Source organism: Haliotis cracherodii, unplaced genomic scaffold, assembly GCF_022045235.1.
Source record: "Haliotis cracherodii isolate W230 unplaced genomic scaffold, xgHalCrac1.p SCAF_8, whole genome shotgun sequence".
Taxonomy (NCBI): Eukaryota; Metazoa; Mollusca; class Gastropoda; order Lepetellida; family Haliotidae; genus Haliotis; species Haliotis cracherodii.
Window position 1 is genome coordinate 12,490,921 of NW_027266341.1, and position 26,102 is coordinate 12,517,022.

Genomic DNA, 26,102 nt, shown 5'->3' on the forward strand with positions numbered 1-26,102 from the left:
AGATACCTACTGATATACAAAGAGAAGATACTTAGTGATACACGGGAGTAGATACCTACTGATAAAAAAGAGTAGATACTTAACGTCCAAAACACAACTATGATAGCCGTGTCAAAGACATCACAATCGAATAACGAATTCACGTCTGTTTCATTCTTGGCCACAATCAGTTATGATTGCATAGTATTACTGTTCATGTTCATTTGTTCCATGTGACCTTGCTTATATATAGGACTCCTGCTATGAAGGCCGGCTGATAACTTAACGTGCAGTGAGGACGTGCTTGTGCTTGTATTCTGAAGGATATTTTAAAATCTAAATACATGTTTTATTATAATGCTTCATACGTAGTAAAAACTACCTTCTCGAATCAGTTCAGATTTTGTATCTTACGTAAAACATCCGACATGAGCGTCAACACAGTGTCATCTGGTCTCTTCCCAGTTGTCCTTATAACGCTGCAATCAATTACGTACATTGAGGTTGCATGCTTTCGTTTAACATCGTTTGACTGTCCTGTTCATACCAGCGCCGACCTCAACCTATGCGAGAGCTAAAACAAGCGTGTCAACCAGTACTATTTCAACAGAACCATCTACAAAAGATGAAGCCACTTCAGCCACACCTACAACATCTACAGAGGCATTCTCAACTACTACACTCGAATCAACACGGCAGACAGGTAGGACGGTGCTTCATAGATAACATTACACGCACATCGCAGATTCGCTAATAACCATAACCTACTTCAGATCCACACAACTGATTATTAATACATTTTAGCATCTGATGTGTCAAACGTCCTTCAGAACAAATCCCCTTGAGATCGGAGCGGGAGAAAACATGATTTCTGATATATAACTAAACACGCCGACCAAGATCATGTCAATGGGAAGACCATGTATTTGTCCACAGAAGAAGTACCTAATAAAATATTGAAGGATATTGATAGAGAAGATACCTCCTGACACACCGGTGTAGATACTTACTGATAAACAGGAGTAGATACTAACTGATAAACGGGAGTAGATACTAACTGATAAACGGGAGTAGATACCAACTGATACAAGGGAGTAGATACCTACTGATAAACGAGAGTAGATACCAACTGATAAACGGGAGTAGATACCAACTGATAAACGGGAGTAGATACCTACTGATAAACGGGAGTAGATACCTACTGATAAACGGGAGTAGATTGTAACTGATACACAAGCCATATCGAATACAGGATATTCTACATCATACCCCTGGACAACTAGATCGACTTCGCTGACAACTTCCTCTAAAACAGAGGTGCATACATCAGGTACACCTACGTCTGAGACATCAACATCGCATACAACGACCGCGTCCCCTACAACAGATGTATATACAATGTCATCATCACCAGCAAGCGTCACAGCAGGTATGTTAATCAAAGTACATACACACTCTCAGGTAAGCATGTATACATGTTACGTTACTTCACTGAAATATTATATCGACTGTACATAAATATATATCATATATATTATATATCATGTGATAAATGTATCAGTTTGCTAACTCTCATTTAACATTCTTATTATGTTCATATGTAATATGTGTCTTATAGCTTTCAGTTCCACTGGTACATTGATAAAGTAATAATAATAATAATAATAATAATAATAATAATAATAATAATTTAGAATCATAAGAATTTATGGATGTCAACTTCTGTATTATGAGGAACACAACGTTTCGGAGTATATGCTTACTCCTTCAATAGGTTGATGAATGCCATGAGGCAGAGACCATAAATATGTACATGTAAGGACATCAAAATTAATAAGATAAGAAAAGGTGAAAAATAACAAAGGATAGGCACTTACAAGGGAAGCCAACATATGATTGGCGCTGATAGGTGATTAGAAACAGACATTGGAAGCCAACCTCATAAAACGAAGTTGACATCCATAAATAATCTTCCTTATGTGTATGACTTCTAAATGCCTTTCAAAGACCTGAGAGTCTTTATTGTCTGTAACGACGTTTCAGGGATGCTTCTTTTCCCTTCATGACCGGCTTCAACAACGCTATTCGTCTGATAAAGGGCCAAGAAGTAACCTTGAAATGACGTTACAAACAAGAAGTTGTTATCCTTAAAACGTTTTCTGCCTTCGTGTTACTGTTGAATTGTTGTTGTCGCTTGTTCTAAATGTCAATTAAAGATTTTTAACCACGTGTGTTGACCCCTAGAATGGTTGTATCTATTTGTATGAATGCAATGCTGTATATCTGTTATGTTTGGATATGTGTGGTATGTTGGGCATGATTGAAGTATGCATTACGTGCCAGTGATGATACGACCGGTGTCCGGGCATGTTAACAAGTCTATCCTGACAATGTCATGCTCCATCCAGTTAAAGGTGAGTGTTTCAGTATCCCGTCTGAAGCTTCCCTCGCTGACAGCCATGGGCGGTAAGTGGAATGGTAGGTATGATAAACCAAAACGCAGTAACCAGGTGTGTACATTTATGTATACGTGTCCGTAATCAGTATACATGGCCCTTGTCTGATCTGGCATCAAGCAAAAACGGAAATAATGCCGGTTAAGACAGGGATACGGGCTTCTCAGAGTTTGTCAATTTCAAAAGAAATCCCCCGATAGTCATATCTAGGAGGTTGTTATATACTACTCAACTTTGAAAGGGATAATCAGACATGTCATTCAGTAAAAACACTTCACATTTTATGAGAATCCATTTTGTGTATCATTGAAAGATGAAAAGATATCCATCACAGTGGAGTAGTGTCTGTAAAATGGTATATTGGTATCTGCGTGTTGATATGCAGTGAAATCCCTATAGTCTGGACACTGTTAGTTCGTAAACCTAACGATAACTGTATAACTTCTCTAAACGATTTAAGGACCATTCATTAATCTGGACGACTTTACTGCTGACCGTCCTGAATAATTGGGTTTCACTTTAGATGTGACGTCCACTAGTATTCTTTATACGTCCCTCACTCACTCTAGGCTGATCGTCGTCCTAGTATAGCGTAGATGTATGTGTACAACTGCATGAACTTTGTCCTCAGGTACTGAAGCCTTATGTTAGATGCGTAACCCATGAACGTTTTCTCAGAAAAAGAAGGGAGTTGGTGTACTATAATAATAATGTATTGACTGAACTAAGACGCCACAGGTTCATACATATTTACATAGTTTCAAAAAGTATGCGTTTTATCTGAGCATATTTTGTAATATTCATTTTCTGTAGACATAACATGTAAAATATAATACTTTATATGTCATATGTCAAATAATATGTATCTTACCAATGAAAATAATTGTGCTTTTATTACATAATGGTAATTGTTACATAATGATTACATAAGGTTATAATTCATATTCTGCGCTCTTCAATGTACATGTACAGTTGTTAAGGGTTCCACTGTATTTACTGTTATAATGCATTAGGTCATATTATCCTGACTGCAACTAATGCTATACAAATATTTAATATCTGGTTTAAAGGTCCAAAAGATGGACAGCATCTTCAAGATCGCTTTGTTACTTGTGCGGAAACTGCTCGACAGACCATGGGGACACAACAGCGACACATAAGAGCGGACACCGTCCGTCGACGATTGACGAGCAGACACCTCCACTGTCACAGGCCACACCGAGGACCCATTCTGACACCACGTCATCGCCGGGACCGTCTTCAGTGGGCAACACAGTACCAGCATTGGCGCCACCAGCAATGGAGAAGAGTCCTCTTCTCAGACGATAGCCGTTACTGTATCTTAACAGCAGATGGCATAGAGAGAGAGAGAGTCTGGCGACGCCGGGGGAAACGTTATTCGGATGCTTGTGTTGTTGAAAAAGACTCGTGGGGTGGTCCGAGCATCATGGTGTGGGGTGGAATTGGTCTTGCACAGAGGGTCAGCCCATTGGTCTTCCAGAACATCGGTCCAGGGAGAGGCAATGGTGTCACAGCAGCTCGGTACATTGATCAAGTCTTGAGACCACACGCCATACCTCATATAATTTGGCACGGCGCCGCAATTACGAGTTTCAGCATGATAACGTCCGTGCCCACACTGCAAGAGCAACAGGAGACTTCCTCCAGCAGAATGGCATCAGAACCACGTAGTGGCCTGCCCTCAGTCCCGATTTAAATCCCATAGAGCACCTGTTGGACGAGATTCAAAGACGGCTGAATAACGTCCGACCAAGGCCGACAACTGCAGCTGAACTGCATCAGGCGTTCCTCAGAGTGTGGGCTCAAGTGCATATGACCTTCATCGACCGCTTCATCCGTTCCATGTATCGACGTTACACGGCAGTCATCAATGCACATGGCGGACACACGAGATACTGACTTGTGATGCCATTTTTTCAGAGACTAGCGTCGTGTTTTACTTTAAGAACATTTGGACTCTAATTTCAACATTGATGATCAGTTTTGCCAAGTTTCAACTTTTTAGTATGTCTCAAAGTATATTTACAGCGTTTGGAAAAATAAGGTTTCTCATATATCTATCCATGGTGACGTTTCTTTTGCGGTTCAGTACATGTAATCAATCGGGACAAAAAGGACAAAATGTATTGATGATTTCTTAGGAGCGTTTTTAATTGTATGAAGTCTACAAAGATCCACACTCGACTGCCAAATGTAAATTTAACATGTTCTCTGGGGAATAGTTTGCTTTCAATAATAATACTTCCATGAGTTATATGTGTAGTATGTGTCATGAAGGAAACGGCACTACGCCGGAACGTACGAGGTACACTTCAAGTGATGCTACAGGCTGATATAACGCTTGGCATCTGCTACTCTCTCCGTGTCACGTGATGTTGCAGACAAACAAGAGGAAGTGGGAAGTGTTTGCTCAGTCTCAGTCACTGCATTTCTCAGGAATCGGATATTTGATACAATTTCCTTTATCGTTTCCTCTTATGAGTATTATCCTGTCAAGAGTTCTTTTGCCTTGACCTAATAACTTCTGGATGACGTTTCCATCACTCGAAGTATTTAGAGACTCACTCGATGTATAATAGCAATGAACGTGCTCTAACTTTCCATGCACAGTAAATAATAGCAATTTTAATTGACGTGTTTCCATTGTTGACTGTAAAATAGTTACCTACATCTTATATGCCTATGGGGTCACAGGTGGCCCAGTCGTCTAGGGCATCGCGATTCGCTGTGCATAGTTGCGTCCCTAGGGCACGCCAGAAACCTATGATTGTGGGTTCGAATCCCTGTTCGCCTCGATTATGTTTCTAGGTTTGTCAGCACCATACCCGTGCTCCTGGGTTTCACCGAAGTGATAAACGTCTGAGACCTGCATCACTTCGAGCTTTCCTCCCACGTTAAGCCGACACGCCGCGATATAACTGGAATACTGTTAAAAGCGGCGTTAAACCAAACTCACTCACTAACTCACTCATTTATGTGGCTATTTTTATTTTAAGTTTGATGTATACAAGTGGTCTGATGTAAATGAATAAGCATGAATTGTACTGTCGCCCTGACAGGGTCCTAACTTGTAATGCAAGAGGTGTTAGTGAAGCAGTAACAACACCCGGTGCAGCTTCGGACGCAGTGACACCCTCATTGTGCATAGCCCTGTCCAAAGACAACACGACTTGGTACTGGAGACATGTAGACACGCCGTGAACACCTGGTGTCTCGATTTCGACAACACATTGATGAAGTAAGACATGTTGTGGACACCTGGTGTCACATTTTATAGCATGGCTCGGTACTGGAGACAAGCCGTTGGCACATGGCGTCACACGTGAGACAACATGGAGACACGCCATAGACACCTGGCCACGTGTGCCATATATGCTTTTTCCTTTAATTTTGTGAAAACAGTAGTATACACTTTCAGTCAATCAGTGCTAGATGACACGATAACATTTGGACATGTCTACAGTCACAATGATATTCATTAAATGTTGGATGTCTGTTTTAATTCATTGTTGAATTTTGACAGAATAAGAATATGGAGAAACGCATGTTTCATTATTAATTAGGTGGTGTCTGTGGGTGATACCATTTCAATGAAGATGTAGGATGCAAAGTGCAGTGGATTCAACCTTGTCTTATGTTTGTTTAAGCTGTCTGCAAGCTGGGGTGTCTGCAATGGGGAGCGACCGTCGTCTCACCTGAGACAATCTGAGCCCGCCCGTCGAGGTCTCAATGGGTGAGACACGTAATGAAACCCTGGGTCTCTTTATCTTGTCTACGGGACTCTTTTATCAGATGCCTGGTAAATTTAACTACACGGGCGAGGAAATCACAGTACAAGTGATATATACCATCAGGGATGATATTGTTTGCTATGGTTTAAAATTTCAGGTCATATTCAGGTTTTTTCAAAGCCTTTCAGTGTGGCATTATTCATTGTGTAAGCTGTAGACGATAGTAGAATGAGTTGTCATTAATGCACGATTTATTGATTAACATTTGAACATTTGTCATTCACATATCTACACTACCACAGCGTGAATATGATTGAATCAGTAATGGATTTTCTCCTGTCTGAAATCTTGTTTGGCTTCAGCGACAAGTGTTTGGTTGAATATTTTAGGGGCGCATCTTCAGCTACCTTGGCCAACGCACGCGCGAGATACCACTGAACATGCATGCTGGTCCGTTTCGAGAACACCTGTGCCATCAGCGATTTACTATGATCCGTAAGGCATTCGATGTTTAACTTTCGCTTCCATGTTATTGGAACTCATCATATGCATGTCTTGTGCCACAGACGCATCTATTTTTATGACACTGGAAATCTATGAATTTTCAGCGTACACAGGGTAACAGGGCAAGAAAATATGTCTACTACTACAACTACTACTACTACTGCTACTACTACTACTACTGCTGCTGCTGCTGCTGCTGCTGCTGATGCTGCTGCTGCTGCTACTGGGTGCACGGGTGGCCCAGTCGTCTAAGGCGCCGCGATTCGCTGTGCAGAGTTGCGTCCCTTGGGCACGCTGAAACCTATGATTGTGGGTTCGAATCCCGGTTCGCCCCGATTATGTTTCTAGGTTTGTCAGCACCATACCCGTGGGTTTCACCGAAGTGGTAAACGTCTGAGACCTGCATCACTTCAGGCTTTCCTCCCACATTAAGCTGACACGCCATGATATAACAGGAATAATATTAAAAGCGGCGTTAAACCCAACTCACTCACTCACTACTAATAATAGTATATTGGTATTGGTAGTTTTCTTTGGGGTATTCAATATATACTTTCCACCCTTAGGTCCAGTTTAATGGGGTTTTGAAAAATCAACTAGTAGAATGAACACACAATGTCATTTAGAAGTTGGTCAAATGTAACAAATATTATGTTTGGAACAACACTTTATGAGCAAAGAACAGATTCTGGTACTTTTTGGGGTTTAAGCCCCACCCCACCCCACCACACCCCACCACTACCCCACCACACCCACCACCCCACCCTCCCCTGTTCATAAAGTGGACTTGTCCGGCATTGACTTATAACGTCTTTCTAAACTTTCTCCACTGCAGATAGAATATGTGTACACGGGGTCATCTCCCATTTGTCAGACACCTTAAAACAGCACCAACTTTTATCGTTGAGGGCACATCAGGTGTGAGATATATTCCCTTAAATCCGAATAGACTAGTCCTGTCATCAGCAACTGTCTGACAACTGGTACAAAAGAAAATATAATTTATACATAATCAGTGTTTATTCTATATTTATTATTGCTTTATACTTTGGAATATATTAGCTCTGTCTGCTTCTTCAATATTCTCGATGACTTCAATCAGACGATAGATGTTGGCGTGTTGATAAGAAAGAGACTTGTTCAGCCTATAGTGGAAACCTTCCAGATTGTTGTTGGAGCCTAGAGTATCATGATGGTTCCATAATGGTATCCGGAATCTGGCATCATCGTCGACCCGGTTGACTACCATGTAGTCGTTGAACTGCACAGCTCTAGGCACGCCAGGGAAGGAGTTCATGGCCTATTAAACTCACTTTTAGAAACAAGCTGGAAGCACCATCTCGCAAACTTCAGTGAAAACAAAGTTCATGTTTACAGTTTGACCAAACCGTTTACAACTTAAAAGAGATTGCCAGTGTCTGTGTCATATAATTAATTATGAGTAAAGGGGTACTGTACTGTCTGACAACTGGGTGTCTGGCAACTGGGTGTCTGGCAACTGGGCATCTGGCAACTGGGTGTCTGACAACTGGATGTCTGACAACTGGGTGACTGGCAACTGGGTGTCTGGCAACTGGGTGTCTGGCAACTGGGTGTCTGGCAACTGGGTGTCTGACAACTGGGTGTCTGGCAACTGGGTGTCAGACAACTGGGTGTCTGGTAACTGGGTGTCTGGCAACTGGGTGTCTGGCAACTGGATGTCTGACAACTTGATGTCTGACAACTGGGTGTCTGACAACTGGATGTCTGACAACTGGGTATCTGACAACTGGGTGTCTGGCAACTGGATGTCTGACAACTGGGTGTCTGACAACTGGATGTCTGACCACTGGATGTCTGACAACTGGGTGTCTGACAACTGGATGTCTGACAACTGGATGTCTGACAACTGGGTGTCTGACAACTGGATGTCTGACAACTGGATGTCTGACAACTGGGTGTCTGACAACTGGATGTCTGACAACTGGATGTCTGACAAATGGGTGTCTGACAACTGGATGTCTGACAACTGGATGTCTGACAACTGGGTGTCTGGCAACTGGATGTCTGACAACTGGATGTCTGACAACTGGATGTCTGACAACTGGGTGTCTGACAACTGGATGTCTGACAACTGGGTGTCTGACAAATGGGTGTCTGACAAATGGGTGTCTGACAAATGGGTGTCTGACAAATGGGAGGACCCTATGACGGGGGATTTGACACGATCAGAGTACTCTCCCTTCGTCCTGGCCTTGGGTGGAGAAGCGGCGTACCCTTGTGTGAGATAAAAACACTTCTCATTAAGTGGGTACTGTTAAGCGTCACAGCCATTTCAAAACTTAACAGTTTATCAACGCTTCCGTGTTCTGTGGTGTTAGTTTGCAGTGCGTGTGAGGGACTGAGTTTTTACACATAATAGACGCGTTCACCCTGCGTAGTGTCTGCGTTACTGTACCCCTCATCGTCTGATATCAGTTAGTTCTACACATCACTACGGGGGTATGGATCGTCCCGTAAGAAAAGTCTGCCAATAAGCGGTGTAGGATTAACTCCGTACCTTCAAATCATAAAGTATATAAAAATCTACATACTAATCCTTTTCTTTATCACATACCTTTAAATACGCACACCAACCAGTTATCGCTATTATCCGTGTTATTTCTGAAGTTCCGGAAATTAAAGTGTACAATATAAATACATTTGAGTATATGAGTCAATATATATCATCTTAGGGCACTAACAGAACTCTGAGATAATTGTGTGCAAGTTTGACAGGTTTGTGTTTTTTAATGTTTCATACTGTGTCTTTTCAGACTGGGGTTCCCATGACAACTTTCCTAGCATCACCTTGTGGACACCTGCCATCACGGACACTCACTGCGAACAACTGTTATAACGGACACTTGTAGCGAGCACCTGTCATTTCAGATACTCATTGCAGACACCTGTCATCATGGACAATCAAAGAGCGCACCTGTCACCACAGATGCCTACGGTGTGAGCGGCACATCTCATCTAACTGTTTTGTGACCTGAATTTATAGTTAGCTTACAAGCAAACCTGGCATATAATACAAGCGACTGGCCATCATCTAAAAGTGCCCCCATCCATTAATTATTGAAGTTAAATCTCTCTGATGTATCTATTGTGTCCCAGACCAGCTCGGTAGAAGTGTGTTGCCAGTGCGACAGGATACACTCAAAGGCAATCACTACACATTTTCACGCCTGTGTTTAGAAATCCAGATTGATTAAAGTTCGGAGAAATGAAATTAACCAGTCTTTGTTGATACACTGTCTTTGAATTTAGTATATATCTATGTTCGCCTGATACACCTAGACTAGGAAGCGGTGTGGTAGCCTATTGGTTTAAGCGTTCGCTCGTCACGCCGAAGGCCCGGGTTCGATTCCCCCCATGGGTACAATGTGTGAAGACCATTTCTGGTGTTTCTCCGCCATGATATTGCTAGAATATTGCTAAAAGCGCCGTAAAACCATACTCACTCACTCACTATTACTAGTCTATGTAATATATTATACATATCACACATTCATTGAACAAAATGTTTTGAGATCATACGTTCCAACGTTTACTTTGTTTTTGCTGCGTCTTTTCAGGTTTTCCGAGAAAAAAACATGGATTATTTGAAATAAACGCCCCAGGCATCAACATCGCTATTTTTTTATGTATTCGGTGATATTAAAAGTAACACCAAGATTTCATATTTACTGTGTGTAAATAGAAAACCAGATTTCAATGGAGGAATAATGTAAATTGGTCATTCATCGATTGACATTTTTGACAGCTACTCGCGGAGAGGAGTTGGATGGGTAGCCGTGAGTCTTGAGAGTTTCAAGGGCTTCCGTTCTGCCTGACACTGAAGCACATGTTACATATGTGGTGTCTGCTTTGGAGAGTGATTTTGTTCTAAATATGCCTCTGATCACCCAGTAGTGAATGGGTACCCGGTAGGGGGAGGTTGTAATGTGACTTTTAACATTCTTACACCTCACAGACTGCTAGTGTTGTACACTCCCCGGGGAGCTGAGAATGAAAATCGAGTGTTTAAGTGACCGGAGTAATAATTAGAGGTCATTGTATGTCAGGCTTCATATCATACCCCATATCAACCCGGGGGTCGAAGGTTCATATCGGGTATGATACGAAAACTGGAATATAATAACCTTTTTATCATATACAATAACTAAAATTGTAAAATGTATCTATTCGCAAGTGAATGCAAAACATTTTCAACTTGTTTGGATATCATTGTCACGGGAAAGGTATACAGCTAAGGGACGTAACTCTAATTTCTTACCACCCGGGCTGAAATCGATCGCCCATTGCTAAAGTCATATAAGCCTGGCAGGTGGTGGAATACGGGTCTGTTGGCGCTATCGCACATGCCAAATGCCTCATATTATTGATAGGAATATGACAATGCGATTGGCATGGTCAAAGCCCGTTTGAACAGATACAAATTTAAAACTTCAGTGAAGTATCAAATGTTATGTTCACTCTATGAAAATATCACTTTATTTCAACTTCAGGAATCTCAGTCTTTCACACTGAAGTATACAATAAAAGTACTATCGCAGCGTAATGGTTGGTGGAGCAGTAACTGTACTTCCGGCTGGATCAGCTGATGGGGCGGGAGAAGATTGGTCGTACACAGCCGCTAGGGGTGATGTGTATGGATAGAGAGGTCGACTAGCTTCCGTCTGGCAGAACGTCCTTCCCCCCGGGATAACTGGAGGTAGAGGGTAGACTGGGAGCGCAGGTGAAGCAGTGTACGGTGGTGGTGGCGGCGGCGGCGAAGGCGAAGGCGGGGTTCCTGAAAGGAAACAACGTATGAGTACCCGAAGCTGCAGACTAACACCCATCTTCACAAAGCGAGGGTAGCGTTGAAACTATCAACCGCGGGTCAATGTTGAAGTGACAATCGTCTTGGCTCTAAACCCGCTTTGTAGAACGAGGCTCATTATGCAAATACACAAAGCGATCGTACAGCTGTTAACTCCCATACTTTTCCATTTATTTAAAAAAGGTTGTAGCGCTGATCAGATCGATTTGTACAAGTTAGCACTAGCTGCAGTTTTGATGTAGGTGGAAAGCCACGTTGCCATTTAAACTAATATTTATACCCTGTAACATAAAGTAGGTTTATCGTTTGGGTGAAAAACAAAAAAAACATCCCATACATCTGGGCACAATTGATCTGGAACTCTTCCAAGCGATACAACTTTCAGGGACGTTCCAAAAAACGATTTAGGTTAATATGGCTCCGTGGAACATGCTCTTGTTGAGCCCGGTTCGCCTCCTCAAACGTCAGTCAACATCTTGTCATACGTTTGTCGACTTACTGGAAGTGGGAAAAAGACGCGACTGAACGATGCCAATCGCAACATCGTCAAAGGTTGTCGTGATTGTTTGTTTGTTGTTTAACGCCGCACTCAGCAATATTCCAGATATATGACGGCGGTCTGTCAATAATCAAGTCTGGACCAGACAATCCAGTGATTGACGTCATGAGCATCGCTCCACGCAATTTGGATACGATGACATCCATCAACCAAGCCAGCGAGCCTCACTACCCGATCCCGTTAGTCGCCTCTTACGACAAACATAGTCGCCTTTTACGTCGACAAGAGTGAGTTACAGGGCCTGAACAACAATCATTACGGTTGTGTACAATAATCATGTGTTTTACGAGCTTGATATGTGAAAGGAATTGTGTTATTTCAACTAAGACATGTTCACAACTAGATACTGCTGGAGCTTAGTATATGTTACCAACCTTGGCGGATAATCTGACCAGGATGCACGGGCGTGGTTCGTGTGATTATCCAGATCACAACTCTGATGAGGATTGAGACGAGGGTGATGCCAGCTACTGATCCAGCCACAGCCGCGACTATCACCCAGGTGTCGATAGTAGATACATACCTGAACAGGCAAATGAACAAGATTACCAAAATAAAAACAGGATATGTGTTTCTCATTGATTGACCTAACAAGGTTAATATTTAAGCGGCGGACCCACGAGTGACAACTCTTTCATGTCACAAGATGAGATACACATGTTAATTGACAACAAGAGACAAACGCTCTACGTTATGTATGTTCTTAGCATGTTAGGGTAAGAGACAAGGTCAGCAATCTGAATATGTTTTGGGGTTTGTGAGAGGGAAAATTTCAGCAGGTTTGGGTCGGAGACAAGGTAATCAGCGTGTATATATATTTTCTGTAAGGGTAGGAGACATGGTGAGAAACGTGTATTCTTGTAAATGTAAATATAAAAGGTCAGATACTTGTATAGATTTATTTGTGTGGGTAGGAAACAGGATCAGCAACTTGTATATGTATTTATGTTAGGATGAAGGGAAAATGTGTATGTATTTATTAAGGGTTGGAGACAGGGTCGGCAACTTGTATATGTATTTTTGTTAGGATGGGGGGTCTGTATGTGTAAATATGTTAGGGTTAGAGACTGAGTCAGCCACTTGTATATATATTTTTCTTTGGATATGAGACACGTGTCTGAAGTCTTTTCTGGCTTCAGCGACAAGTGTTTGGTTGAATATTTTAGGGGCGCATCTTCAGCTACCTTGGCCAACGCACGCGCGAGATACCACTGAACATGCATGCTGGTCCGTTTCGAGAACACCTGTGCCATCAGTGATTTACTATGATCCGTAAGGCATTCGATGTTCAACTTTCGCTTCCATGTTATTTGAACTCATCATATGCATGTCTTGTGGCACAGATACATCTATTTTTATGACGCAACTTGTATATGTATATTTTTCTGGGTATGAGACACGTGTATGTTTTAAATATAGCCCATCTATAGCCTAACATAGTATGCCAAGTCTGCCATTACTTTTTAACAGGTTTACAACACCCGGTGTTATCCGCCCCGCAGCAGTTGTTTTCACAGTGGACATTTCTGATGCGGAACTTGACGTTCTCGTCCATGTAGATCTCCCTACAGGTCGTATAGCCTATGGCCCCTGAAAACACAACCACAAGCAATGCCACGTCACTACACAGTTATAATCTCATTAAGTCCTGGGACAGCTTAGGAAACGACGAATTTATGATCTTGGATGGGTGGTGGTGGGTGGGGATAATTGGTCCAGAAAATATTGGGAAAGAAAAAAATGTGGTCTCAGACGTTTCCTCAGGATTTGATAATGGTGAGTGAGTGAATATAGTTTCACGCTACTTTTAGCAATATTCCAGCAATATAACGACAGGGGACACTAAAAGGGCTTCACACGTTTCACCCATGCGGGTAATCGAACTCGGCCTATTTAAAACATAATAATATTATGAAATGAAACTGATTTTAGTTATTGTAAACTGATGAACACCAAATAACTTCTCTAAGGATAAAATATATGGATGGACAAATTCTTTATTACAATAGGAGCGACCAACCTCGAAGACTTCAAAATTAGAAAACTACAAGAAGCCATCAACATTTATAAAAGACTCTAACCATCAATCAATTGCTTGTTAACGGTGTTAGAACCTACACCAAAACGTCGCTCCTATTGTAATAAATAAGTTGTTCATGAATATATTGTATCCATACTGAATACCAAATAGTTTTCATAAAATACACGTCTAAATTTCTGTAAGCTATAGTAGTATATGCAGGCACACGTTCTTGACAACTTGCACGCCAAATTGACAGCCATGCTGAGGAGAGAAACATGCGGTTTTTTAATGTCAAACTAGGTTATATATGTGTGAGTTTCAAATGTTTAAAAAACTTTAAAGAGACTACATGTAACCCAACTCTATGTTATATCCACTATACTAAGACAAAAACAAACACAAACTCTTTGGTGTTAGAGCAGATGTTGAGTGAAGCGGTATGGGCTGAGTCCAATGTTTAAGTAGGTTGGCGATCTGAACAGAGGAAATGCCGATAATACTCATGATCATGTTTTAAAAAAAAATATGGCAATGTATATGCATGTAAGGAACATTGTTATTTACGTCATGACATTATGCTGACATGTATAACAGGCATTCAAGTATGTAGCGACTTGGTAAGAGCCACTGACACGACTTCTTGGATTAAGGCAAGCCCCAAATTTCAACCGCTATAATTTCTCTTTACCCTTGAAATCTTAGTGGTTTCTATCGTGTTTTCTACCAAAAGGCATTGTTACACATACACGGTAACCGTAACTCGTCGGTCCGTAATGAATAATGAAAGTATTATATATATATCATTATTTTAAAATGCCTTCAAGAAATGACTGTAATTGTAAAGTAATTGTACATCATTCTAGCTTCCTCCTTGTTAAATCCGATGTTTTTATTGTTATTGACCAATCGGTGGGAATTATAATCCAAATTCATGGTTGACTAAATAATTATATACCCCTTGCCAAAAGTATCGCACCACGAAATAGAACTGTAATTCCGAGAAGATACCATTTTAGTTCCATGTAGTTAGATACGTTCATATTGCTCGTATGCCTATTTTATTTGCATACATACAATGTCACTCAGTTCGTCCACGACACTGGTACTGGACATGGTAGTCAGCATGAAATTACACTGGCAGAAAATAGAGGTATAAAACGAATGTGTATTTCAACTCCTCTTGACGAGAGCATACTTACCAGGCAGAAACACCAACAGGAGTCTCACACACAGATTCATGATTGCAGTGTCTCAGTACTCAATGTTGCGTCTTGCCTTTCCACTGTAGTCGTTTGTTTTGAAGACGTAGGTAGGGGTTACCTTATATTATCACCGTCCTTCATCGTGTCAGCTTCAACGAGCTGCATTGTATACGTAGTGCGCTGACACGGTCATAGCCATAGAAGACACAGACCTGTTACGAAAGGTTATGATACGACATGCACCAGATATATTAGACTGCATACAAAACATTTCTCATGTACATTTTATCAAAAGTGAGGAGGACGTTGGACTTTAAATCATTTTTTATTGAAAAAGTCATAAAGGAGGAATACGTTTTTTTATTGTTACAACCAAGAATACAAACACAAATGGACACACATTGATACAATGTCAGCTGTCGCGCAGTTTGAGTTATCCATAACTGCATGTGTATACTTCCTTTGACGTGAGAAATTTGATACACAATCTTTCTTGACATTAAAATGACTGACGAGCAGGATTGAAAGTGACGCTCCGATGCACGATAAAAGTAATATTTCCTCTCCTCATAGCAAGAGCCAAACAGCTGTTGGGATGTAGTTGAAGTGATATGAGGGTTAACGCAGTGTTTAGTTGAAAATCATCTTCTCGAAATAGTTTATGCAAAAGATCTTGAGACAAATCATGACAAACTTGTGCTTTTGGGGCGGTCCATTGACAGCACATGAATTCGGTACCTACGTACTTTCATTTCTCCCAAGGTTGTTTTCACAGATATGTACATCGTGTTCAAATTTCTAAATGTCACGGGCGGCTTCGGTGGGGCTAGACTTTCGTTCATATTTGTTTACAACAGCAGATATATATATATCGTCGCTATATAAGGGCAATAATCTTTGACGCGACGTTAAACCCAATTTCACCTCACCTCACCTCACCTCACCTCACCTCACCTCACCTCACCTCACCTGTTGCTCGGCATTTAAAACAAGGCCTGATCGGCTCGTCGGCACACACACACACACACACGCACGCGCGCGCGCGCACACACACACACACACACACACACACACACACACGCACACGCACACGCACACGCGCACGCACACCCACGCCCACACCCGCACTTGCATGCGCGTCATTATATAATCATTGATGCGACGCCAAACCCTATTCCAACCCCACCCACCATACAGAAGAAGAAAGAAAACTAGTTTATTTTTGTCATACCAACCGTCGTGGTCGCCCCGAGAGAGACAATAAGACACAGATTTTACAATATAAGTAATACATAGTATTACATATTAAGTCTTCTTTTAGGAACACCGGGCCTCGCCGGTTCTAAAAGACACCTTGAGTTTGTGAAACATATAAATATATTATACCAACACACATTGTATCATATATTCTACCCCTGAGTACGCACGAGGTAGTACAATAACGACATGCTATGCACCTTGGTCATATCACCACGAGCAGGCCATATGATTACATCTCCAGCTGTGTGCCTATACTATACCATGTAAATAACTGTATTATACAGATTGTACGTCGAGATATATAAGAAAGGCTTTGCACTTAGGCCCGACTTCCAGCTGAGGTAATCTTTGCATGAGGCCAGGAGAAGAAATGAATACCCCCACAGGTCACGTCTCGGTGTGGTGTAACGAGGTCGCCAGCATTGGCCTATGTCCAATCTGATAACAAGTTATATGTTCGCAGGCAAGTTCAGTTGTATCTGCTCAGCTATCATAATTAAGTTACGTCTCTTTTCTTACCCAAACATGGGACGCCTCGCCAGGCTAGTAGATAGAGCGTCAGTCCGGAGAGCAGTAGAACGGTGGTTCGATCGCGGGCCATTATTGTTACCCTGCCTGATAATAGGCATTAAACGGATAAAACAAGGAGTGGTCACCACGGGGTCAGTAAACTGTGTCTGAGTGGGGTATCCATGTTAAACTGGGGCATGGTACATTGTATCTCAGTTGGCTGACACTACAACACTGGCAAAGTCTGGACCGGACCAAGCAGCAATACACACACAGGATCATTGGTTCGCGTTGTTAGGAAGATGGATAAGACTGTCCCGGACGTTAGTGACAGTGTGACCCGTGAAGATCCGGGGTAGAATAGGTCTTCAGCAACCCATGCTTGCGTTAAAGGCAACTATGCTTTCGTCATAGGCGAGTTACGGGATCGGATGGTCAGGCTCGCTGACTTGGTTAATGCAAGTCATCGTATCCCAATTGCGTAGATCCATCCTCATGATGTCAATCCCTGGATTGTCTGGTCCAGACTCGATTATTTACAGACCGCCGTCATATAGCTGGAATGTTGCTGGGTACGGCGTTGAACAACAAACAAACAAACAAACAAACAAATGAAATACATTGTGATGAGATTCTGTTGGAACCTTCTTGTGTATGTACACAGTGCTAGTTTTGTTAACTGGGAGAACATTCACTTGTTTCTTTCAAAGGACACGCTGAAGGTTAAATGGCCGTAACTTTGAAGTTGGTCCCATTTATGTATTCTGGCGAAATGTGACGCTGAAATTGGTCATGTAATAGTTTTGTTTTGTCTGCGAGTTTCAGTATTCAGAGTTTGATATTCCGTAATTATAGTTTTCAAACGATTCTTGAATGTAATATAATTGATTGTGTCTTTTAATTTATTCATCAACCTCTAAGAACAACAGGGTATATTTTACTGCACGTCCCTACTTCTTCAGGCAACCGAGGTGTTGAACTATACACCGGTGGTCCAGTTGTCTAATGGGGCGTTTACACTCGTTGGCGACCTTTGTGCCACTCGTGTGCGACCATAGAATTTGCCAGGTCGTCGTTGGACGCTCAACGGAGGGAGAGTGGTTGCCTAGGTCGTTCCAAGGTGGTACACATGAGGTTGAGACATCGCCATGGACGCCATGGTCGCCGTGAAGTTTTGAACATGTTCAAAACACTCGCACAAAGGTCGGCGAGGAGGTTGGTTGCTCAAAGGTGGCTCAAAGGAGGCAGAAGGGAGGCACAAGCATTGCCGTTGTTGCAGAATGAAGGCCCAGTGGTCGCCCAATGGTCGCCAGGTAAAAGATGCGTTCTGCTGAAACATGTCCCGTGAATCTGGGCGATGCTTGTGCCTCCCTTGTGCCTTCTTTGGACGACCAACAGCGTGCATTGTACGATGAGTATGGCGACCGCCGTGCCTGCATTCGGCGACCACGGCAACACTTGAGACACCACGGCAATGCTTCTGCCTCTTTTCTGCCTCCTTTGAGCTACCTGTAGTGCCTCCTCAGCCTGCCTATAAATAGCGGACTTGTACCTGTAGTGTTTCATTGTGGTTGCAGACGTTGAACAACTCGAGCAGTTACTGCATGCTGAACAACTGCTGGAGCAGTTACATAGAAACATGATTTTCTTGGTTTAGGCGACCATTGAGCGTCCTGGCCAGTTTTTGATCGCTCGAAGGTGGCACAAAGGTCGCAACCCTGTGTAATGGGGCCTTAAGTTGCCACAATGCGCTGTGCAGAGTTGCTCCTTTTACCAACCTCCTCGGCGACCTTTGTGCGAAATTTGTAAAAAAATTCCCGGCGACCATGGCGATATCTGAACCTCCTGTGTACCACCTTGGAAGGACCATTCTGCCTCCTTTGAGCCTCCAACGACGACCTGGCAAATTTTATGGTCGCACACGGGAGGCACAAAGGTCGCCATCCTGTGTAAAGGCCCCATTGGTCTAAGATCGTGGGCTTGAATCCATGTTCGCTCTGATTGTGTTTCTATGTTTGTCAGCAAACTTGTACCGGTGAGAACTGCCTCGCTTCAGGCTTCCCTCCCACATCAAGCTTGTTTTCCGTTAAATACTGTTGAAGGCGACATTAAAACCCAACTCACTCACTCACTCGCTCGAATTTACAAAAGAGAGACGTAATGACGATTGTTTGTACATGCGCAAATTCGACACATTTGGCAACTTACACTTTATTAGATATATCTTAAAGAATTGACATTTGTACAAAAGTAACAACCTTCAGCACCGCTGACTTCACATTTTTTTATGGATGAATCATAATGTACCAAACAGAGGTGGGGAGCACCAGGGCTTCACACACTACCCATGTGAGGAATCGAACCCAGACCTACGGTGAGACAAGTGAACCCTTAACCATTTACCCACAGCCCAAATGTAGCAGGGCATGGAGTCCCACAGATGACATCCTTATCTTGTCAGCTTGCTGACGGGGTTAACCTCTTTGATCATGTGGACAAGGCGTCCGACCTCTGTCCAGAAGGTCCGTGGTTCGAATCTCATCACGGGACTTTATGGCTGCTACAAAAACACAACTCATGTTTTTGCTAGTACCCTTTAAGTAGTAGGGTGCCTGTGAGTCACTTGAAAGTAAACAGTCACATTACCAGCTCATCCTACCGGGTACCCATTTACTGCTGAGGAGACATCACATGTGCTACATGATTACCAATGTTGGTAGTAGTAGTAGTAGTAGTAGTAGTAGTAGTAGTAGTAGTAGTAGTAGTAGTAGTAGTAGTTGTTGTTGTTGTTGTAGTTGTAATAGTTGTAGTTGTAGAAGCAGTGGTTGGGAGACAGGGTGTTATATGTGCTACAAGTTGCTCTGTGGTATCAGCCGTGGTTCAAGCAAAGGTAGACCTTAGTGGGGCACCAGCTATGGCTTCCGCTGGTTCACTTCCGGAAGGGCCGGCGGCACCTCCTGGGAACGGTTGTACTTGAAGGGGCTGTGGTCCAGGGTACGGGTTATGCCCCCGTTTATCAATTGGTCCGGTCTCGTTGTACCCACCCAGGGGAGGGGAATACTCTGGCGGTGGGAGTGCTGCTGTTGTGTAGGGGGGTGGCTGCGCGAGACCCGGCCCTGCAGATACAATGAAGGATACATACGTTATTATTAGAATATGGCATCATATCCGGCAAAAAACGTCCCTGCTATGTATGCTAGCTACGCGCAACAAAGCAACAATAGGAAACAAAAGCGACAAAAACATTCAGTAATCATAAGAAATCTTTGCTAAAGGATAGAGTCGGTTGTCCGAATCCTACTATAACATGAGTGTTATGAATCACCATCAAGCAGTGATGATACAAAGTGTTCGCGACAACACCGTCATTGGGCTACGAGTCGGGCGATTATTGTGAAATGCCAAAGGATGAGAGGACTAACAAGAAGCAACGCTTCCAAAATGACTGATCAAACTGACTGAGTCTGAGAGAGACGGGACAACAGTATGTTGCCTACCGTAGCTGATGGTCTGTGTGTTTGTGCTTGAACTAGGATGAACCGTCCGTGATCGAGATCCATTTTGTGTTGTTTTAAAGAAGGAGTACATGACCGCTCCGATGATCATGCACACGACAAACAAGCCGAACAGTCCTACCAACACGCCTCCCACAATGACCCAGGTTTTCGTGTAAGTGAAGGAACTGTGGAGAAAAAAGACACATGGAATCTATTTCTCAATCTATGCCCATTCTATGCTCAGTCTATACTCACTCTATGCTAAGCCTTACTCAAGTCGGGCGGTGGGGTAGCCTTGTGGCAGAAGCGGTCGCTCGTCACTCGTGCTCGTGTGTTTCACCGAAGTGGTAAAGGTCTAACATCGTTCTGCATCACTTTGGGCTATCCTCCCACTTTATGCTGACACGCCGTGATATAGCTGAAATACTGTTAAAAGCGGCGTTAAACCCAATCACTCACTGATATATTCCCAGGTTACTTCATCACATATTGACTGTACATGTTGTACCGTGGCTAGGCATGTATCCTGATAATGTTTCTAGGTTTGTCAGCTCCAAAACATTAAGGACCTATTCACTTCAGACTTTACACCGACATCCAACTGAAGCGCCGTGATATAAGTACGGAGCGGCGTTAAACCTCATTCATTGCACTCACTCCAGTGTAGTACCTGGTTATGGATGAATCGTACGAACAACACTTGTCATCGTACGAGGTTCCACAGCAGTACCCGGTACAGTAGTATGTGGACTGTCTGTATTCCCAGTGCCAGTAGTCCCAGTATTTCTTCTTACAGCTGGTGTACCCAGCTGCACCTACATAAATAATGGAATCTCTACATGTGTATTTCCAAACAGTATATACCTGATAGGCTTATCCATATCATTCATATGGTTTAACATTATCTCTAAATATCATTACGAACGTTAGGGACCAATCATCTTTTTGCCAGTGGGATATCTTTTAAATATCTTGGATATTTGTTTAATAAAGTCAACAAAACTTTCTGAGGAAATATTTTGTCCAAATTGTTTTTTTCCAAAACACACTCTTAAAAAAGGAAATGCATATGCTTTGAATTTTGAAATGTTTTACTGTGTTTAGTTAAATGTGCATTTTTCATTTAATTTGATTGGCACAAGGATGAAACTTAGCATGGTAATGGTCACATATAGACATAATGGCAATACTGATTTCCTGTCACAAGACACGGACGTCCACGAGAGGGGCGTTCCGATCGGTATCTGGTGTGACCACGTTGTTCTGTTATCACTGCTCTGCACTCCCTTATCCTTCATTCATCCTACAAAGCGTTGGCCATTTGTGCAAGTGTCTGTGACGTATGTTGACGTTGACGAACACGTCTACCGAGTTTATCCCATAGATGCTCTATCGGGTCCGGATCCGGAGATCTGGAAGGCCATTAACGCCAGCTATATGACGGCGGTCTGTAAATAATCGAGTCTGGACCAGCCAATCCATCGAATGACATCACGAGCATCGATCCACGCAACTGGGATACGATGACGTGCATCAACCAAGTCAGCAACCATGACCACCCGATCCCGTTCGTCGCCTCTGAAGACAAGCACGGGCTGCTGAAGACCTATTCTACCCCGGATCTTCACGGGACGTTCGGTCTTCAAGAAGTCTATGACCTTGTAGATGTTCGGGTTTCCAGTGCCCCCCTTCCATGTGGTTGGTGGTTCTAGGTCCACCTGTAGATTAATGGTTCCACATGATGCGACCACGACTGAAGCAGCTGGTGAAGTTCTCAACATCGGGATCATTAGGAGCTGCTTCAAGGACTTCGAACCAGACGTCACTGAATGGTGGCACTGTGACGAGAGGTAGGTAGGGCCATGGCACGCGGACCAGCACGTTGACACTGTGGTCATCTATATGCAATCTACCGCCTCCGTGGTCTAATGGTAATGCGTCCGCCCGGAGAGCGGAAGGTCCGGGGTTCGATCCCCGGCCGCGTCATACCAAAAGACTTGTTGTTACCCTGTCTGGCGCTCGGCATTCAGGGGCTAAAACAAGGACAGGTCGGCTCGGAGTCAGTATACTGTGTCTGAGTGGGGTATTCATGTTAAACTGCGGCATGGTATCTCAGCACTATAAATCGGCATCAGTCCGGACTAGTACAAGCAGCCACACACACACATACACGTTCATGCACGTCGCTATATAAGTGCAATAATCTTGGACGCGACGTTAAACCCCATTTCACCTCACCTCACCTATATGCAATCGTCAGTTTTCTAGATTTGTACATGTTCCCAAATTGATGTCCATAATGAAAGAAGCACCTTTTAAAGATCACACTAGGACGTGTTACCTCTAGTGCATTCTGAGCTGCATACACATAGTCAGTAAATACATGTGTCAGGGTCACATTAGCTCCAATGTCCACATACAAGGGTGACCGGTGTACAGCTGAGTGAAAAGGGAGGGTCATTTGTCAAAGGTATAAGGTGTCAGCGTTGCTAAGATGGCGGAGGTTCTCGTCAGTGGCAAAGATCATGATCTTATTGTGGTCGGCCTCTGCTGTCATCCGAATGTTGAGAGTGGCAAAGATCATGATCTTATAGTGGCCCCCCTCTGCTATCATCAGAAAGTTGACAGTGGCAAAGATCATGATCTTATTGTGGTCTGCCTCTCCTGTCATCAGAAAGTTGTCAGTGGCCAAGATCGTGATCTTATAGTGGTCCTCCTCTGCTATCATCAGAAAGTTGACAGTGGCAAAGATCATGATCTTATTGTGGTCTCCCTCCGCTATCATCAGAAAGTTGACAGTGGCAAAGATCATGATCCTATTGTGGTCTCCCTCTGCTGTCATCAGAATGTGGTCTCCAGCTGCAGTCTTTGGTGTAAACTCCTGGTGAACAACAGTCTGACCTCTCCTAGACATCACGCTGAACATTAACGCCCATGTACAACAAGTACGGAGAACCTCGACAGCTGGGAATAGACTTCGTGTTTGCTAAGATGCAATGGTTGTCGACTAAAACTTGCAACTTATTTACATACATCCACTGATAACGTCTTTCTAAGATAACTTCTAATCAGTATTTCATTTCAATTAAAAATAGTGTCAGTAATTAAAGTGAACTGAAGCTAACTTGACACAAACAGTACAATGCAGTGTCAGTGAACGTTCGCTCACTCAATGCAGGGTACTCTTAACACAAACAGACTATAACGCCATGTTCATCCAGGCAGCACAGACGCTACATATTAATCCGTGTTAAGTGCCAGGTAGGTAAGGTGTACACCGCTCACTGCGTATTATCAATTTTACTTCATGCTGGTTGGCTAGTCAGATCCAATTGTTCCATTGTTTTAATTGTTTGTGATGTCATGTGAAAACATTGTCGCAAATAACTGAAAGATAAGGTCAACCATTGTTCATGATCATTAAGGTTCAAAAACGATTTAGTGTGACGTCCATCTAAAGCCCAACTAGACGAAGTAAGAGGAAACAATTTTGGGGAGACCCACAACATATTGTGTTTCAGAACAACCAGCATGCATATGTCCATCTTTGTTTCTGAGTAAAGCCTAAGGACAAATAGTTTTGTAAGCATTTTCGGACAACTTATATGATATGATATAAATATATATCCTCGGGTGTTTTTGTATCATAAATATCACACATCGGCAAATATTTTCAATTCTTCATACCTATATATTTGGAGGGGGTGGAGGGAGAGGTAAAAGGAACTCATGAAAGAGTTATAGTCAGGTTGACATTGCCAAATAAATAAAGTTTGTAAAAGGAAATCTGTGGCTGGGTCAATTTGTGCAAACAAAGATTGGTTCAATGAATAAGAAATGAACATGATCCCTAACCAAGTTTGAAATGTTGTAACTTTGTGCCGACAAAAGTAAATTTATTGATTTATAAAGATAAGTTGTCTGACAAACCTATCAGCAGTTAAAGTTTTAAATAAAATTATATTTTTGAAAAAAGAACCAACGTAGAAGTGTTCTGTGAGGGCTGACTAAGCGCCAGCACAGTTCACTTTTGGGCAATAATATCGCAAACAAAATTTTTCAATTGAACATCAAATGTGATAAAAATCAAATGAGGCGAAGGGTTTCCTTTACTACTACAGCAGGGGTTGTTTCAACAGGAAGGCCTGATAGCTGTCAGGAGATGGAGAGGTTTGATGAGCGTGTTATACATCGAGTTTGTCAGACAACGTTTTAGGGTTAATTCAGACCAACATGTGCAGTCAAAATTAAGGACACTATAAAGGTCGGTCGTATCACACTGTCAGCTGCAGTCGTACTGGTCTTTAAAACCAAACAGGGTGATGGCAGCGCAGTGTTTAGGGCGGAAATCTCAATGAGGTCGTCCTAATTGATAACATGTTTATTTCGCGGGGAATGGTAATTGAGAATTTCGTGAAAACAAAGGAAGACGGTGGGGACAAAGAAACTGCGACTGAGACGGAGAGACTGCGACGCAAAAAGAGAGAGAATGTAGACATGTGACAGCGAGTGAAGGGCGTAAGGCGGAGCCAGATCTCCAGAGGAACATTATGATGAGATATACGGAGGAACGAAGACGGAGACAGACGGAGGAACGAAGACGAAGACAGACGGAGGAACGAAGACGAAGACAGACTGCATGAGGGAGAAATGGAGACAGACGGAGGAACGAAGACGCAGACAGCCGGAGGAACGAAAACGAAGACAGACTGCATGAGGGAGAAACGGAGGGACGAAGACGAAGATAGACGGAGGAACGAAGACGAAGACAGACTGCATGAGGGAGAAATGGAGACAGACGGAGGAACGAAGACGGAGACAGACGGAGGAACGAAGACGGAGACAGATGGTGACATAGACTACGTTAGGGGGAGAGAGAAGGACGGACACACAGCCTATGTGACCGAGAGAAAGGAAACAAAACATAGACTACGTGAGAGACGCCAATGACGTCTCACGTCATATTTGTCAGACACTATGGCAAGACAGTGAGATAGTTTATGATTTGGTTATCACCTGTATGACAATATATTTCATATACTTTTAAATACCGATTTTAAGACATTGACCCTGTTCAATACTTACCTGACACAAATACGACAATGAGCAGTCCCAAGTTTAGAGTATCCATTAGTGTAGTGTTTAAAAGTCCCGCATGACAGGCGAAGGCCTCATCTGGTAAATGAGAACACTGTCCCGTCAACAATTGTACCTCAAGGCAGTTTCACGTTTCGTTGATTACAGGTTTCCAAGACACGGAGTACACAAGGCGGCTCACTGCTGGCACAACATCAAAACAGGCCCTGTCACGGGCTCTAGTGTTACGTACATGTGTATATATTCTATAAGAAAAGTTAATTGAGCCTCCAGAAAGGTGCACACTTGTGTCAATGTGCACTGACGGCTAATCAAAATGCATACGGGTTTTTTATAGGTTGCCAATGAATTGCATAAGAAGACAGTTGTTCTTTAACATTCACGGGGGTTTTAGACAGGTGGGAAATCATCAGTATA

The 26,102-nt window shown here is 42.8% G+C and overlaps 3 protein-coding genes across 3 annotated transcripts in view; 1 reads left to right on the forward strand and 2 right to left on the reverse strand.

The window, feature by feature from the left end:
* Window positions 1–4,355, forward strand: part of LOC139450806 (uncharacterized) — a 30,257-nt gene extending 25,902 nt beyond the window's left edge. Inside the window, exons 12-14 of the mRNA XM_071232644.1 lie at window positions 530–682; window positions 1,232–1,408; window positions 4,162–4,355. Coding sequence (XP_071088745.1) covers window positions 530–682; window positions 1,232–1,408; window positions 4,162–4,355 — 524 coding nt within the window. The remainder of the gene's footprint in view (window positions 1–529; window positions 683–1,231; window positions 1,409–4,161) is intronic.
* Window positions 4,356–11,262: 6,907 nt separating this feature from the next.
* On the reverse strand, window positions 11,263–15,358 carry LOC139450807 (uncharacterized). The gene is made up of 4 exons (XM_071232645.1): window positions 15,319–15,358; window positions 13,557–13,686; window positions 12,471–12,619; window positions 11,263–11,507 (listed from the first exon to the last, which is right to left on the reverse strand). The coding sequence occupies exons 1-4, from the start codon at window positions 15,356–15,358 to the stop codon at window positions 11,263–11,265; spliced, it is 564 nt and encodes a 187-aa protein (XP_071088746.1).
* A 3,948-nt stretch (window positions 15,359–19,306) lies between these two features.
* On the reverse strand, window positions 19,307–25,745 carry LOC139450628 (uncharacterized). The gene is made up of 4 exons (XM_071232414.1): window positions 25,674–25,745; window positions 21,259–21,403; window positions 20,589–20,773; window positions 19,307–20,207 (listed from the first exon to the last, which is right to left on the reverse strand). Exons 1-4 carry the CDS (start codon window positions 25,717–25,719, stop codon window positions 19,972–19,974), a joined length of 612 nt encoding a protein of 203 aa, XP_071088515.1. The 5' UTR covers window positions 25,720–25,745; the 3' UTR covers window positions 19,307–19,971.
* Window positions 25,746–26,102: the final 357 nt, after the last annotated feature.